At 46.0% G+C, this 18,691-nt stretch overlaps 1 protein-coding gene across 2 annotated transcripts in view; it reads left to right on the forward strand.

The window, feature by feature from the left end:
* LOC137527537 (coagulation factor VIII-like) overlaps positions 1 to 18,691 on the forward strand; it is a 506,000-nt gene that overhangs the window by 165,711 nt on the left and 321,598 nt on the right. For both annotated transcript variants that reach the window (XM_068248081.1, XM_068248082.1), the window contains exons 9-10: positions 6,423 to 6,552; positions 17,384 to 17,471. In XM_068248081.1, the coding sequence (XP_068104182.1) occupies positions 6,423 to 6,552; positions 17,384 to 17,471 (218 nt within the window). The remainder of the gene's footprint in view (positions 1 to 6,422; positions 6,553 to 17,383; positions 17,472 to 18,691) is intronic.

An 18,691-nucleotide genomic window follows, 5' to 3' on the forward strand; every position in this document is an offset into this window, starting at 1 on the left:
TTTGCATTCAGAGGATGGAGGCACAACAGCGATCAGATCAATTAGTGAAGGTGAATCGCATAGGATATCACTTGTAGTGTGTGAGCCACTAGTGGATTGACTTTCAATCAACCATACTGAAGTCGATCGCCTAATAAAGTCGATTGCTTTGTTGATTAAATCAGAATTACTAGATGTATGGCTACCTTAACGGCTGTATAGTATATAGTATAGCACACAAGGTAGAGAGAACAGGATTCGTCTATTCTGAAAGGAAGGCAGTCCTGCCATAAATGTATACGTGGAGGAATGAAAAGTTCAAGCATATGCCAGTAATTAGGTTGATATAGCAAGAAAAACAATGTTAGTTTGCAAGCATTTATTTATTATATTTATAAAGCGCCAACATAATACGCAGCGCTGGACTTTAGTGAAGGTTACAGACAATATTTAGGGGTGACATACAGCAATAAGACAATACAGGAATGCATGCAAACCAGATCACGTGGCACAGTATGAGTACAAGGTAATGCTTAGTCAGTCATTGGATGGGAGCACAGAGATTTGGCAAGTCGAGTTCCCTCAAGAGTTCACTCAGATCCATATGATAGGTGTACGGTAATGGAGGAGCATGAACAGGTAGAAGACACAAGGAGGAGTACCTTGCCAAAGGCTTACAATCTAGAGGGAGAGGTAGGGACACACAAGGTAGGGGACCACAGTTCAGCTGTGGGTTTAGAGCACCAGTGGGGGGTAGGCCAGAGTGGAGGGATTTACAGAGGGAAGCCGCCATGGTGAATTGATGGAAGGGGTAGATGATTCTAGCTGCCGCCTGCATGATGAACTGCAGTGGGGCAATTTGGGTCATAGGGAGACCAGGCAGAAGGGCTTGCAGTAGTCAAGGCAGGAAATTATGAGGGCATGGATGAGGAATTTGGTGCGCACCCCCATCATGATCCCCTTGATCCCATTGCTGGGAGCGTTCTGTGCCTGCACAGTACTAGCTGTGCAGTTGCAGGTTGCTCCAGGCATTAGGAGCCGTGATGGGGGTGCATGCGACCAGGCTGCGCATACACAGTGCAGCTCGACTGGAGCCTATTACCGGGGAAAATAGAAGAAGAACGGAGCTGCCCAGGAGGATAGCAAGGGAGCCCATGGAGTACACAGAGCTGGAGGATGCCCCAGGTAGTTATAAATGCTGCTATATATATATATATATATATATATATATATATAAAAGGTCTCAGGTACACTTTAACAAATCCCTGAGCAGCTTAAACGTGGGCTTTTAAAAAACAGCTTTGGGTGTCTCTCGTTTAAAATTCTGTTAGATGTCAGACAAAATGCTACCATATTTTTATTGTTGTACCCAGGGCCGGATTTGTACTTTTTACCGCCCAAGGCCCATTGTCATCAAGTGCCCCACCACCCACCCACCATTGTCTTCTTTACTTCTGCGCCTCCATACTTTTAAAACATTTGTGGCAGGTCATGGGAGGGGGGGGGGGGGTGTACTTTCCTCAGGAGGGGGAAGCCTCTAGGTCCTAATGAGGCTTCCCCTGTCCTCCTCTGCAACACGGATCCTCCGGCGAAATGGACACCATAATATTTACACTGCGAACCTCACCCAGACACAGTATCAGCTTCTTGCTTGGGCATAAATAGCAAAGCCCGATCTTGTCCGCTCTACTACACAGGTGCAAGTTGCCAGCGCAGTAGAGCGGACCAGATCGGGCTCGGCTATTTCCACCAAAGCCCAACTACAAAGCAGCTACTGTATGAAGGGCATTGTTCAGGGCGACCAAGCGGTGAAAGCCATAGTGCGCCTGTGCAGACTTTCACAGGGGGCCAGTGCTAGATCGGGGGTGCTAAGGAGGACAACAGAAGCCTCATTAGGATCCAGAGGCTTCCCCCTCCAGAGGTAAGTATCCCCCGGGTGCACTTTTTTTTACTACAGATACTCTTTAAATACTGTAGTTGGACTGGTTCACACACCTTTCCTCCTCCACTACAGCAGGAGCTATGCAGCAGCATACTTCTATACAGCTCCTGACATGTCACATGACATGCAAGAAGAACACCTGAGAGCCGTAAAGAAGTATGCAGCTAAGGCCTGGTTTACATTGGCACTAAAAAAAAGGACCGTAAGCAGACTGTGACGGAATGGATCCTAATAGATGGTAACGAATCCAATGTTAACCTATGGATCCGTTTCCATTGCTCTGATAGACTGGATCCGTTCTGACAAAACCGAAAACTTGGGTCTGCAACGATTTTACCGTATCGATGAACATGTCTCATTGACTGCACGCTAAAAGCATGGATAACAAACTGATATGTTTAAAAATGTTTCCTTTTTAGATGAATACATTTTTACGCGGATCAGTTTTTTATCTCGAGTGTGAACTGAGCCCTAAAAAGAACCTGAACTGAAAATTAAAAGTAAAAATCAACATAAACACATCATACTTACCGTATTTTTCGGACTATAAGACGCACTTTTTCTCCCCCAAAAGTGGGGAGAAAAAGTCAGTGCGTCTTATGGTCCGAATACTAAAATTCCGACCAGCGGCAAAAGCTACAAAGTCCCCCCTCCTCAATGCCTTTGAGGATTCTGGGAATGTAAACTCGTGACATCCTGCTGCGGCTTGCTTTAGAAGCACCTGATCTCACCTCGGCTATCATGTCTCCCCGGCAATGAGCGTCTCTCTGCGCGCCACCTTTGTCATCTCCGGCCACTTTATGTGCCTGCTAGCTGCTGGGGGCTATTCGGCATCAAAATCCATGGAGCCCGAATGCAGCCGCCGGCGATGGGGATCGATGACATTCCAGGCAGCCTCCATAGCAGTAAAATTGCAGCGGCAGCAAGATCGTCCCTCTTTCCTCCACGCTGATTGAAATCCACACGCTGCTGGTCTGTCCGTTGATTGGAAGCTCTGATCCCGGAGGCGGGACGACCGCTCGTCATTGCGGCCAATCACAGCACTCCCTGAGCAAAGGGAGTGCTGTGATTGTCTGCAATGACGAGCGGTCGTCCCGCCTCCGGGATCAGAGCTTCCAATCAACGGACAGACCAGCAGCGTGTGGATTTCAATCAGCGTGGAGGAAAGAGGGACGATCTTGCTGCCGCTGCAATGCTACTGCTATGGAGGCTGCCTGGAATGTCATCGATCCCCATCGCCGCCGGCTGCATTCGGGCTCCATGGATTTTGATGCCGAATAGCCCCCAGCAGCTAGCAGGCACATAAAGTGGCTGGAGATGACAAAGGTGGCACGCAGAGAGACGCTCATTGCCCGGGGGATATGATAGCCGAGGTGAGATCAGGTGCTTCTAAAGCAAGCCGCAGCAGCAGGCTGTCACTGGTTAGTCAGTCACCTGCCAATGCTTGTTTCCTGTCCAGCGCCTTAGCCAATTTGGAGGGTGATTGATGCGGCCAGCAGATAGTTCTATCTGTGTACAATGTCCCCAATCACTGCAGGCTTATCTATGATCGTTGTGCCACGGATATCACACGGTAGCTCTGTACGTGTGATAAATGAACATAGTGTGTGTCCACATTGTGGACACTGATGTGTCCTTTATGTTCTGTCCCATCAATTATTGTGTCATGCGCAGAACGTTATGTCGCTGCGTATGGGGTCCCATATGTTTAGGTACATTACATGTCATCTCTGTGTGGTGTGTGATAGAGGTCTGATTCCACCCACAGTTCAACCTGACTTTTCTAATCAGGGGTGCATGTTTAGCATTCAACTTTGATTGGTCAATTGGCGGTACACTGCTTAACTCCTCTCATCATGGGTCACTCCTTGGCAAGTCCTCACATGACACAAGGGGGATAGAGAAGGACAAGGGACAGAGTTGTACACAGGGTACACAAAATGTACAGGGGGAAACAACAGTTAGATAATAATTGGGAGGGAAAGGTCTACAAGAAGCCCCTGCACCATGGATGCACAAGGTTTAGTGTATATACCGTATATATATTTTTTTCCAGTATTTTTGTCCTCTAAACCTAGGTGCGTCTTATGGTCAGGTGCGTCTTATGGTCCGAAAAATACGGTACCTCCTGTGTAGTCTACTCATCAATCTCTTTCTCCTCTCCTGCATCATGTTTGTCCACTTGGATCAATGGAATTCTCTGTCCTCCATTTTGAAAATGGCCATTACCCCATAACAGCGTCTGGTCAGAACACTATTACACTGTAATATCGCCCACTTGAGCCATAGAGAAACATGGACATTACCTTGCACATTCAGTTGTAACTGACAGCAGCTGATATATAACTGAAAGCAACTGGTATATTTCATATTGTCAGAACTAGAAGGGATCACAGTAAGAAGATAATGGTAAGCTTCTGATAGGAATTGACGGCGAGGTAAGTATGTAATATTAATTTGCAGGTACATTGTGTGTTTATTTTAAATAATTTTACTCAGTTCAGGTTTCTTTTAAAGGGACTTAGAGCTGACTAAAGTAAAAAGATTTATACATACCTGGGGCTTCCTCCAGCCTCATCTGCTTGGATCGCTCCCACGCCACCATCCTCCGCTGCCCGCAGCTTCGGGAACCGGGTCCCGCCACTAACGTCATCGCGGCCAGCTACGCAGGAGAAGTGCGCCCTCTACATATCTCTCTAGCGGCTGCTGGAGAGATACGCAAACAGCGCATTTCTCTTACACAAGACTGGCTCTGACGGAAGTGTGGGGACCCGGTACCGAAGCTGCAGACATCGGAGGACGGCGGCATGAGAGCGATCCAGGCAGATGGGGCTGGAGGAAGCCCCAGGTATGTATAAAATCTTTTTACTTTTCAGCTCTGGTACACTTTAAAATACCTAGCTGCAATGAAGAACAGAGGAGAGTTTAGATCAGACCTGCCATGGAGGGAGAGCTAGAGAGGGTGTCACACACTGGTTTGTATTTCTGCAGCACTGTACAGCAAATGCATTTGCACTAGGTGCATGTTATATGTGAATGGCTTAAAACTTTTTAACTGTCACTGAGCAATGTGCTGCCCTGTCAGCCTCCTCTCCTGCCTAGACAAGCTTAATTTACTATTTATTTCATGGACGTCTGTACCTCTGCCCTGGGATTCCATTCATCACACCCAGCGGCACGGCAAAACCTCCCCACCACTATTACTGAAAGGGAGTGCTGGGGAAGAGCAGAAGAGTTGTATACAGCAGATGCCCAGTGAAGGAGAATGACAGCGAGTGAGGGAGACACAGAGCAGGGGTGAAGCAGGGAAGTGCAGCTATCCACGTGCAGCCTGCATCAAAACTTTTTAGAGGTAATAACTGAACATACCGATTTCCTTCCTCCATCATCTGCTGTATCCCCACCCCTCTGAGTTTCTGATAGGCAGGAGCAAGGAGGAGGGCGGGGATACAACGGGCTGCACTGTCTCCTCCTCCACTATAGACTGATACTGAAAGAAGGGCGGAGGGCAGCATTATTGACAGCGGGAAGGGCTGTAATGAATCGGCCACTGCTCCTGTCATAATAGCATAGCGCCCGCACTGTCAATGTCTGTAGCTGCCCCTGCACACACAGATATGCAACTGAGTTCAGAGTAGTGGTGTGCGGCTGCAGACAGACAAGTGACACTAGCCACTGCATCATTGTGAGGAATGGCATGGACGGCCATTGGTAACGCTGCTTGCCTGTTTAACCCGCCCCTTCCTTAGCTCCGCCCTAGTCCCAGGCCTGGGTGGCCTGCCCACAAATCTGGCCCTGGTTGTACCCTGAGGCCATGTTTACAGTGGTAAATTGCGGTGTAATGGCCACATTGTAATTTGGCTTGCCGCACTGCAATCCTATGCAACATTCACAGTGTGGCAGGTGCGGTATGGATTAACTGTGTGTGGCAGTCCAATGCACTACATGCAGTGTATAACCGAAAAACGCATGTGTTAACAGTGGCAGTGAAGCATACTTTTCCTTTCCTGCATGCTTCTCTGTATGGGATGCTACACACAGTTTCCCATTTCATTGCAGTTATAAGCAGGGATGTCGCAGCTATAGAGGCAATGGCGCAATTGCAACAGGGCCCCCGACGTCTATGGAGGCCCCTGCGCTGCCAGACCCTTTTCCTAGCAACTGGCTAGGGCAATGACAGGCTGGGATTGCTGACAGGGTAGAGTGTCAGCTTCGTGACCAGTGGCCATTAGTTTTGTTTTGTTCCCAAAAGCAAATGCAATTTTAATATAGCTTTAAAATTCATAAACTTTACCGTAGTATCAACTAATATAACTAGAGGCATAATTTCATATTTTTTTTTACCTATCCTTAGGTTCTCAGTGCAGTGGATCTAATCAGAGAATATGAAAACACTGCTCATGATTTAAAATATGTCTGTCAGAGAGTTACATTTCAATTCCACAGCTTTTTTTCTTCTTTTTTTTCTTTTTGCTCATCTTATTTTATATTTAATATGCAGGTCTCGTTTCAATAAAGTTATGTATAGAGAATTTACAAATTCCAAGTTCACTCATCAAAAGCCCTCAGAGATACCTGGAACAGGGATCCTTGGGCCTGTTATTAGAGGAGAAGTTGGTGACCAAATTCAGGTAAATAAAACATTTAATACCAAATGTAAAACTTCATTTAGTTGTTAGTTTTTAAAGAAAAAGTGTTAACAATTGTAGTTGTGTTTACAGTGCAAAGTTAACAGTTAATGTGTACGTACAAAAAGGGCTCCCGGACAAAAAGGGCGCGGGGTGTAAACTCTAAATAATAATTAATCATTAATAGGGTTTATAAAAATAGTGTGCTATATTTCGTTTACAAATAATGTTTAACAAAATTATAAATCAATAGAGAAAGAAGCACCAGAACACCGCTCACTCGAACAGGGACAGTGCTGGGACCAGGAAGGCAAATCCAAGGAGACTGTAGCAAAAGGAAGGGATCCGCACATGTCCTAAAATGATCCTTTATTATGGACGTATCCAAAACACCAATCACGCATCAGTAGCTAACATGTTTCAGACCTACTGGTCCTTAATCATAGCTAAAATAAAAATGGCACAGAAAAACCATATATACCCACCCCCTGTGAGGGGGGCGGCCCCCAACCGGGGATACGCCCTCCAACCTCACAGATGGGAGGGGATATTCAACAGGAGAGTAGGTGTAGGATTTTGACATATGGAACATCTTAATTGAGACCAAACATTGCTCAAATCAAGGAAATCAGATAGTAACAACCCCACTCCAAATGTAGCAATAAAATGGTAAAATCAACTAAATATATAGAAATTAAAAATAGGGAGGGAGAAAAAGCGGCCCTATAGCAGCACTATGTGATTAGAGCTAGGTCCCATCGAAAGTTCAAACCTTGAGGGAGTCTTGTACCTAGCCTAAAGATCCATAAGGCCTCACGACTTTTTAGCTGTTTGGATATATCACCACCCCTCACATTCTGGGACACCCTTTCCAGGCCATGAAAAGAGAAAGAAGACATATCGCCATGATGGACTTGGCGAAAATGTTTCGCTACATTCGAGACATTCGAGCTTAGCCATCCAGGACCGCAATAATGTTCACCAATTCTGGCACGTAAAGGCCTGGTGGTGCACCCTACATATTGCAGGGCGCACTCACTACAGGTAACCAAATAAATAACACTGCGGGTGCCACAATTGATAAACTGTTTTATAGGAAACCTGCGACCGTTGGAGGCAGAAGTAGCCTCCTGAGTCCGGGTATGTACATGACAGTAGTGACAGGTCCTAACATCACAGCGATAAGAGCCTACGGTGTTAAGCCAAGTGGGAATTCTCGACCCAGAATTATAAAGACTTGGGGATAGTGACTGGGCCAGGGTAGGGGCACGCCTACTGGCAAAACGAACCCCCTGTTGTAATACACAGCGTAAATCCTCATCACCCTCCAAAATTGGGAGGTATTTCCTCAGGATCGAAACAATCCTATTATACTCAGTGCTAAAGGTTGTCACAAATGTAGGTTTGGAATTTGTACTATTACCCCTATTAATACCCTTCAGGAGTTGTTCTCTATCCCTGGAATTGGCCCGCAATTTACCCCTCCTAATCATCCAATCCGGATATCCCCTCTCACGCAGTCTCATTTCAACTTTATCAAACTCCTCTCCGAGCCATGTAGCCTCTGAGCAGTTACGTCGGGCTCTAATAAACTCCCCTACGGGGACCCCGCGAATAGTGTGCCCCGGATGGCAGCTCGTGGCTCGAAGGGTGGTATTTCCACCGCAGGGTTTTCGATACGTTTTAGTATGAACTTTCCCTCTAATTGGGTCACCCACCAGAGTGACATCCAGATAATCAATAAAAGTGGCATGCCAACTGGACGTGAACTGTAAGTTGAAAGTATTGGCATTGAGATAACTCAAAAATGCAGGAATGTCTGTAGGTGACCCTCTCCAAACAAGGAGAAGGTCGTCGATGTACCTCCCGTACCACGCAACACTCCCCAAAAGGGGGCTCCCGCCTCCAAAGATGCAGCGCTCCTCCCACCACCCCATATAGAGGTTGGCTAGGGACGGAGAAAATTTTGCCCCCATGGAAGCGCCACACCTCTGGAGGTAGAAGCCACCATCGAACATGAAATAGTTGCGGGCCAGGAGGTACTCGACTGCCAAACAGATGAAGGTCCGAAGATCTTCAGGGTAGGCAGAATATCTTGTAAGATGGTAACTAATGGCCTCCACAGCGGGGCCATGGGGTATGGAAGAATAGAGGGCCTTAACGTCAATAGTGATCCACGTGTAATGCTCCTTCCAGGCAAAGCCCCCCAAACTTGAGAGGAGATGCTTGGTATCCCTGATAAAACCCGGGAGACGTCTCACCAAAGGCTGAAGCAGGGAGTCAACCCACTCACTCAGGCGCTCCCCCAGGGACCCAATGCCGGCCACAATGGGCCTGCCCTCTGGGGGAACGCCCGGTTTGTGGATCTTAGGGAGATGGTGAAAAATTGGGGTGACCGGATGGGCCACACCCAAATAGTCCACCATCTTCTGGTCCAAAACACCTAGACTGTGGCCGAAGGATAATAGATGCATAAGCTCCTTCTGAAAGGACAACCTGGGATCCCCTCTTAGTTTCTGGTAAACAGCAGGATCACCCAGTTGTCTCAATGCTTCAGTTCTATAACTGTCGCTGTCGAGAACGACAACAGCCCCCCCCCCCCTTATCAGCGCTACGTATGACAATGTTAGAATTATTCTTAAGCTCAAAGAGGGCCTGTCGCTCCCGACGCGACAGATTAGAATCACCCATTTTCCGACTACTCTCCAATTCAACTAGATCCCTCTCCACCAATTCCTGGAACGTCTCAACGTGATGAGTTCTACTAGTTAAAGGATAGAAATCTGGATTGCGAGTCTGGATTGGCTTAACATCATCAAGGGAGATTATTCCGGTACTTTCAGACGCCAGATGATCCAAAGCCCATCTAGCGCTGGTTTCATCAAAATCCCCAATATCAGTAACGCCCATCACAGTCTTCTGGTCACCAGCTCTATCCATGTTGTGGTCAGAAAAATGCTTACGTAATAGAAGACTTCGCACGAACCTATTTACATCCACAATCGTGTCAAATACATTCATGTGATTGGTCGGTGCGAATGAAAGGCCCCTACCTAGAACCCGTTTCTCAACTTCAGAAAGCACATGACGAGAAAGATTAACTACACTACACACCCCATTCCCCACCGCTGTGGATCTGTGAATTCTATGTTTTAAACCCGCCCGTCTGGTCTTCCTTCTCCTCCTCTCCTGCCCTTCCTGCGACCCTTCCTCTGTCTCTTGTAGTATGTAGCCTGGCCTGGCGTGTTTTTTGAAAGGCCAGAAATGGCAGCAGCCTGCGTGAATTGACTATCCCCAACTATGTCAGGGGTGTCTGAGAACTCAGAAACCTCTGGTGAACTGAAACTCACTCGTCTGTTCTGTTATCTCTAAGGTCTACGTAAAATAGGTCTTGGTGATTTAGGGGACCTTGCCATAGACTCCCATCTGCCCCACTCGTATACAACATTGGACTTATAATCTTCCACATCTCTTAGATATTTAGATCTTTTGGTTTCAGTAATAATCGATTCTAATTTAGTGATGTTATCCTGCATTCTTTTGTTTAAAACATCAAATTGATCAAAATTTCTAAATCTCGAAATATTTGTTTTCAAATCTGTAATTTTAACATTAAGATCAATGAGTTTTTCTTCCTCATAAAAGATGATAAGTCTCATCAGAGCCAAGGAACAATCCGTTAGAATGACATTGCATTCCACAATAAATTGTTCAGAATAGACTGTGGTTGGCACTTTTCTAATGCGGAGTCCCCTGGGTATAATTTTCTCAGCAACATACTGCTTCAGTGTGGTTAGATCCCACCATACTTTAGTTTCCTTCTCTACAAGAGATTCCAATTGTGTGAAAGAGGTTCTCAGACCAATCTCAGGCTCCACCTCCCCCACATAAGGTTTCCTTGAGAAGACAGCAGCAAATTTCTGACATCTGTTGGGATCATAGGCCAGATCCCCCAAGCCGATAAGGTGTCTGTCTGCCATCACAGACTCCTCTTTTTGCGGCTGGACAGTGTCAGGGATCAATTGAGGTGTATGGGTAGAAATAGTGGCCATCTGTATACGATCCATGATCTCCTCACTAGTGGGCCATTGCCAGGCAGGGTCTGGCTCCATGGACCCCTCATTCCCATGTAAAGTCTCATTATAAGTGACCTGGGAGGCAAGTGACTGGACTTGCGAGCGTCTTGCTAGTGATACATGTCCAGAGGCATCCATAGACACCCCAGCAACAGATTGACTGGAAACGTCAATACAGGCAGATACATTAGCAACAGATAAACTAGAAACGTCGCCGCATGCAGCGACATTGGCAGACACACCAGCAACAGGTTGACTGGAGACATTAGTGCAGGCAGAGTCACCAGCAGGCATACTCGCAACATGTTGGCTGGTGACATCAGCACAGGCAGATGGAAAGGAGCAATTACCATTGGCATTCGTAAGTAAAGTCAATACCTGCTGGTCTCCTGTCTTCTCCTGGTCCCACTCCCTCAAAAGGCCTTCCATCAGACGTTTGCAATGTGGACGAGACTGTAGGCAGACATCCTCCGCAGCCAGACCACCGCTCAGAGCCTCCATCGATTGCTTTGGCCTGGCCCCTAATGATGACATCACCAGGGCTGCATCCAACGGCAATGCTCCAGGACCAAGTGAGTGACGTCTACCCTGTTCTGTGAGGCCCCGGATACGGATTCCAGCCCGCTCCAGGGCAGCAACATGCGGAGCGACATCAGAACTCCCGAAGGGCTGCAGGCACACCTCACCCCCGAGCCACGAGCTGCCATCCGGGGCACACTATTCGCGGGGTCCCCGTAGGGGAGTTTATTAGAGCCCGACGTAACTGCTCGGAGGCTACATGGCTCGGAGAGGAGTTTGATAAAGTTGAAATGAGACTGCGTGAGAGGGGATATCCGGATTGGATGATTAGGAGGGGTAAATTGCGGGCCAATTCCAGGGATAGAGAACAACTCCTGAAGGGTATTAATAGGGGTAATAGTACAAATTCCAAACCTACATTTGTGACAACCTTTAGCACTGAGTATAATAGGATTGTTTCGATCCTGAGGAAATACCTCCCAATTTTGGAGGGTGATGAGGATTTACGCTGTGTATTACAACAGGGGGTTCGTTTTGCCAGTAGGCGTGCCCCTACCCTGGCCCAGTCACTATCCCCAAGTCTTTATAATTCTGGGTCGAGAATTCCCACTTGGCTTAACACCGTAGGCTCTTATCGCTGTGGTGTTAGGACCTGTCACTACTGTCATGTACATACCCGGACTCAGGAGGCTACTTCTGCCTCCAACGGTCGCAGGTTTCCTATAAAACAGTTTATCAATTGTGGCACCCGCAGTGTTATTTATTTGGTTACCTGTAGTGAGTGCGCCCTGCAATATGTAGGGTGCACCACCAGGCCTTTACGTGCCAGAATTGGTGAACATTATTGCGGTCCTGGATGGCTAAGCTCGAATGTCTCGAATGTAGCGAAACATTTTCGCCAAGTCCATCATGGCGATATGTCTTCTTTCTCTTTTCATGGCCTGGAAAGGGTGTCCCAGAATGTGAGGGGTGGTGATATATCCAAACAGCTAAAAAGTCGTGAGGCCTTATGGATCTTTAGGCTAGGTACAAGACTCCCTCAAGGTTTGAACTTTCGATGGGACCTAGCTCTAATCACATAGTGCTGCTATAGGGCCGCTTTTTCTCCCTCCCTATTTTTAATTTCTATATATTTAGTTGATTTTACCATTTTATTGCTACATTTGGAGTGGGGTTGTTACTATCTGATTTCCTTGATTTGAGCAATGTTTGGTCTCAATTAAGATGTTCCATATGTCAAAATCCTACACCTACTCTCCTGTTGAATATCCCCTCCCATCTGTGAGGTTGGAGGGCGTATCCCCGGTTGGGGGCCGCCCCCCTCACAGGGGGTGGGTATATATGGTTTTTCTGTGCCATTTTTATTTTAGCTATGATTAAGGACCAGTAGGTCTGAAACATGTTAGCTACTGATGCGTGATTGGTGTTTTGGATACGTCCATAATAAAGGATCATTTTAGGACATGTGCGGATCCCTTCCTTTTGCTAAAATTATAAATCATTAAATAATGTTTATGAAATCGGAAATTGTGAAAACGTTAATCTTCCCTGTTTCTAAAGTTAAACTTATAATTACGTTTATTAAAAAAACAATAATATATGTTTAATTGTTATAATTCTATATTATTGTGAATAACCTTCATTTACGGTTTGTTCTTATAATAAAATCTGAAAATATTCTTTATAACGATGATATAAATATAACTACGTTCGTAATAAGTGTTGTAAAACATTAGTAATTGTTACTAAAATTTTACTAAAACTATACCTAAGCCTACTCTTACACAGAACCCTCCCTGTACCTATCCCTAACCCCTAGACCCCCCTGTTGGTGCCTAAACCTAAGACCCCCCTGGTGGTGCCTAAACCTAAGACCCCCCTGTTGGTGCCTAAACCTAAGACCCCCCTGTTGGTGCCTAAACCTAAGACCCCCTGTTGGTGCCTAAACCTAAGACCCCCCCTGTTGGTGCCTAAGTAACCCTCCCTGTACCTACCTCTAACCCCTAGACCCCCCTGTTGGTGCCTAAACCTAAGACCCCCCTGTTGGTGCCTAAACCTAAGACCCCCCTGTTGGTGCCTAAACCTAAGACCCCCCTGTTGGTGCCTAAACCTAAGACCCCCCTGTTGGTGCCTAAACCTAAGACTCCCCTGTTGGTGCCTAAACCTAAGACCCCCCTGTTGGTGCCTAAACCTAAGACCCCCCTGTTGGTGCCTAAACCTAAGACCCCCCTTTATTATGTGGATAATAATGTTTTACTAATTGTGGATGCAAAAAATATTTTGCAATTTACGTTACGTACTGATCGCTTTTTTTTGTGAATAATAATGTTATACAAACAGTAAGGGATAAAACTTTAAATAATGTTTTAATTAGTTAAATAAGATTAATATGTTTAGTATTTTTATAAACGTTATTCGGCACGGGTGCATTTTATAAACGTAAATCACCACAAGCACACTTATAAATCATTAAAAATCTCCTGGTGCCGTTTGTAAACGTTATTTATGTCCTGCGCCCTTTTTTCCTGCTCGGCGCCCATTAAACGTTATTTATTATGAGAGTGAATGGCGGCGCCCTTTTTGTCCACTAGCGGCCTGCGCCCTTTTTTCCCGCTTCCACAGTTAATATCCTGTAGCAGTGTCTGTAGCCACATTCTGTATAATTGAATAAAATGAATTAAATGAAGCTACTTTGATTTATTTTGCTGGGCACAGGGTAGAGGGCGTCAGTTTTGCAAACATTAGAACTGTGCACATGGACATAACCTTGGGCCATATGCAATTCACTTTTTCTCCAAAGTTTTCTCCTGGGAGATAATTTTTCATCTTGTATTTAATCTAATTTTTCAGCACTTTGCAATTGAAAAAGTACCAAAAAGAAGGTGAAAAAGAACTATCAAAATTATTTTGAGTATTTTTTTTTGCTTGCCGTTGTTTTAAAAGGCATTTTAATTACAAGTTGTGAAAATATCACCTAGGAGAAAAGTCAGGTGAAAAATGTAATTGCATATGGGCCTTTGTCTCCATTATTTTAGATCTACACCCACCCCACCCCGGGATTTTTTTTCCCTCTGCCACTTCAACCTCGCACTGTATACAATGAACATGATTCACAAGATATTTCACCTGTTTTCCTCTGTTTTCACCTTATCTATGTTACATTTTTAAGCTCCCAAAGAGCAAAAATATAATATAGTTAAGGTAAGAAAAGTAATATTGAAATTAAGTTGATCAAGAACAACTTACTTTGAGTGATTATTTTGTTTGTAAATGTGCTGAAATGGTATTATCAATTAGGCGATAAATAAGTCATTTATGAGAAGTTTTGTGAATAGAGCTCTTGTCTATCCAGCTCCATCTCTACTATTTTTCTTTCTATCCCACATTGCTCCCATCAGTGGCACAGCTACAGTCCTCTGGGACCTGATGCCAAATTTGAACCAACATCCTTTTGACCTAGTTCATCAAACCCCCACTCCCGACAATTGAACACAATCTTTTAAAAGATAATGTAATGCAATCATTCACATCAATAATACACAAAATAAAGTACCACAAACCTGTAAATTATATTAGTGATTTGTCTACTGTTTGAGGTTGCCAGTTATACTTTTAAATTACAGTACGTTAGCCAGTAAATGGTACCATACTAATTCAAAACTTCTTGCTTTTACTGATGGCTAACACGGTAAACCACTCTACGGAAACTACAGTAATCAAAGTAAACTCAAGGTACAGAGCATTTTTAGGCATAGGCATTGCAGGCCATTGGTCTTGTGGACGGCCATGCCCCTGATTTAACTCCACCCCCTACATTGAGCCTCACCCTCAAACTAAGCCCCACCTCTTGAATTAAGCCACACCCTCACAGGTGTTTGTACCACCTTCTATCTCCCTTTGTGCCTCCTTCTGTCTCCTTGTGCCACCTCTGCCCCCCTGTGCCTCCAGAGATGGATTAAAGTGAAATGTTCGCCGAGGCAAGCAACAACTTTGGGCCCACACTTGATGGCCACCTAGCTTTTTGGCAATATTTGCTGGGGGTTAGCATAAACAGGGCCCCTAGACTCTCTCCAGGACCTACGCATCTGCCTAAGTTGCCTTGCAGATAATCCAGCTCTGTGTGTGTCTCTCTGTTCCTCCCTCTGTCTCCCTTTGTGCCTCTCTCTGTCCCCTTATCCCACTATCTGTTCCCGTCCCCTCCTGCGCTCCGCTAGCCTAGTCCAATGTGTAAAAGCAGAGTATAGCGCAGAAGACGCTAACCCTCCCCTCTGGATGCCAGTGTTGTGCCTGTGCAACCATCCTGTCTGTTTTCTGCTCCCTCTAGTGTTGGCTCTTCTCATGTAGCATGCAATCACGCTACATGCGGTAGGAGATGTTGGGCACTTGGGCAAGTTGTTAGTGGACAGTGGAGAGGTGAGAGCACAGCTTCATAGTGTCATAGGCAATTGTCTATGTCAGTGTCATAGGCAATTGCTGGCAATTAATTTGCACCCTCCACAAACCATATTCCTTCTTACAACATAAACTGCTATGCATACCAACTTAAATATCTTAAAGTAAAAAAAAACGGTTCCCACTTTATTTTTTAGAAATCTTTGTTTCAGTGTATACCCATGTGCTGGCAAACTTTACCCCAGCCTTACACAATCCAACCCCAACATATTCTACTTCCCCCTTTACTCTACTCTACTCTAGTACTCTATTTCCCTATTATATTCTAGCAAACTCTCTGTTGATGTAGCCCTACCCTTCCATTAACCTTCACCCCCAACAAAAAACTAAATGCTGTATATTATGCCCCCTCCATGTTTGAGTAATCTCCCTGGTAACATAAAATATTTCTCACACTAGAAAAGATGACTTCACGCACTGCCTATTGTGGTCTGCTCTCTACATGCAATCCTAGGATTTTCCCTGGGCATGTGAAGCCAACCTCCCCCAAAACGCACCTATTCAGACAAGGCTATAATTTAGGTAGCTATGGAGGTTTACTGCCTCATCCACTTACCCCTGTGTTCCATTCCCTAATGTCTCCAACCCACTCCCCTCTAAATTGTAAGCTCACAAGGGCAGGGACCTCATCCTAGTGTTTCTGATTCTGATGTAATTTATTATATGAACATGCACCAGTATGGGTGATGTCTCAAATCGCACATCAACAATGTATGTATTTGTATTGCTGGATGTCCTCATTGTATATGTATACACTAGCAGACCCAAGCCCTTGCTTAGACGGGCTCTAGGGTCTGTGTTTTCGCCGTCACACGCTGCATGTACCCGCCGCACACGTGCGCGCACGCTCGGCCGCCCGCCCGCTCACACGCCGGTCTGGCTCCCTTGCCCCGTCCCTGTCCTCCTGTCTGTGTGAGGCTGGGTCCGTGCTGCACACATGAGCAGCAGCAAAAAGCATGGACCCAGCTACACAGAGACAACTGTCCCTGCTGTACGCAGGGACAGTTGCCTATTATTATATAGGATGCTCCTCATTATTTGTTATGTATTATGTACAGCGCTGTGGAAGATGATGGCACTATATAAATAAAAAAATAATAATAATCCCAGAAGGCAGGTTACTGAGGGGAGGAACAGCCAAATATCACTGGGCGAGCAGAGACTATGGGGCCCTATAGCAATATTTTCATAGGGTCCTCAGATTTAGGCACTCTTGGATATAGGTCGACTGGGCAATTTACATTTTCCTACAATATACACTGTATATAGTCCATGGGCACTGAGACAAAGTCAGAGGATGGAGAAACAAAGAAAAGTTAATAGTGAATCCATCAAGTACCACCTGGGCCCCCCTCTATCCAGAGCCCCATAGCAGTTGCTATGGCTATTGCTAGGCCCCTGCAGGGTAACATTGTGCTTTTCTAGGGCCCATGTGTTTAACATGCCGGCACTAACACTATCAGTACTTGGAAGGGAGAAAGTAAAGTTGTTGTACTAGCTGGGGCATACACGAGTCACCTCAAGAGCAATGGCCTGGTTGTGACCACGGGCCCTATGCAACTGTCCATGATACAGTTTAAGCAATTATGTAAATTTAAATTAAAAATTGCAAAAAAAGTTTTTGTGTTTTTAATTCTGTGTGCTAACCAAGCATGTTAAAAACTGAAAACAGCCACATGCAGAAAATTGAACTTTCTCCACAGACATTCGTAATGAAACTCATAATACTCATAAATGCATTATACTTTTATTATTTCATCATAACATTTTGCTCTTAATCATTTTAGATTGTGTTTAAGAATCTGGCTCGTTATCCATTCAACATGTTTCCACAAGGATTGAGCAGCGTGAGCTCTGCCCACACATCTTTGAAAGGTACCTTAATTACAGTTGTTTCTTACTATAAAAGCATTTATAACACTGAATTTCTATATAGATTTCACAACAGTACAGCATAGAGTACTTGCAGCGCTGGTTCTAGAATTTTCACTGCCTGAGGCAAACTTGCGAGTATGCCCCCCTCCCCCCCAAATTTGGAATAATTGCACAGGACAGGACCCGACAATTTGCAAAACACGTTATAAAAAGGACACCCTCAGTATAAGTAGGTAGGTAGCCAGGTATATATGCCCCCTGTATAGGTCAGACAGGTATAGTTGCCCACCAGTATAGGTAGCGAGTATAGTTGCCCCCAGTATAGGTAGTTAGAGGAGGGGGTGAAGTAGTGTGTGGCTGTAGGGTGAGAGGAGGGGGTGAAGGATTTTGTGGCTTTGAGGTGAGAGGAGGGGGGTGAAGGAGTGTGGCAGGATGAGAGGAGGTTGATGAAGGAGTGTGACTGACTGTGGGGTAGGATGAGAGAAAAGTTAGATGTGCGGTAGATGAGAGGAGGGGGTGAAGGAGTGTGTGGCTGTGGGGCGAGAAGAGGAGGTGAAGAAGTGCGTGGCTGGGGGTTGAGAGGAGGGGGGTGAAGGAGTGTGGATTGGGGTTAGAGGAGGGGGTGAATGAGTGTGGCAGGATGAGAGGAGGTGGATGAAGGAGTGTGACTGGCTGTGAGGTAGGAAGAGAGAAAAGGTAGATGTGTGGTAGATGAGAGGAGGGGGGTGAAGGAGTGTGTGGCTGTGGGGTGAGAGGAGGGGGGTGAAGGAGTGTGTGGCTGTGGGGTGAGAGGTGGGGGTGAAGTAGTGTGTGGCTGGGGAGTGAGAGGAGGGGAGTAAAGGAGTGTGGCTGAGGGTAAGAGGAGGGGGTGAAAGAGTACATGGCTGGGGGCAAGATGAGGGTGGTGAAGGAGTGTGTGGCTGGGGGATGAGGAGGAAGTTGAAGGAGTGTGTGACTGGGAGGTGAGAGGGGGGGTGAAGGAGTGTGTGGTTGGGGGGGGGGGGGGTTGAGAGGAGGGGGTAAAGGAGTGTGGTTGTGTAGTAGATAAGGGAGGGCGAGAGTGTGTGGGGAGCGGTGTCTCACAAGCAGCACAAGCAGGTACATAGGGCAGCCACTTGTACTTACAGGGTGCTGGTCTGGTTCAGCAGAGCTCCCAGCAGTAACCTCCGGCTCCTCCCAGTGTCCAGACTGCCGCACTGCACCTTCCCCACCTCTCCTCA

Source organism: Hyperolius riggenbachi, chromosome 8, assembly GCF_040937935.1.
Source record: "Hyperolius riggenbachi isolate aHypRig1 chromosome 8, aHypRig1.pri, whole genome shotgun sequence".
NCBI classification, from domain to species: domain Eukaryota; kingdom Metazoa; phylum Chordata; class Amphibia; order Anura; family Hyperoliidae; genus Hyperolius; species Hyperolius riggenbachi.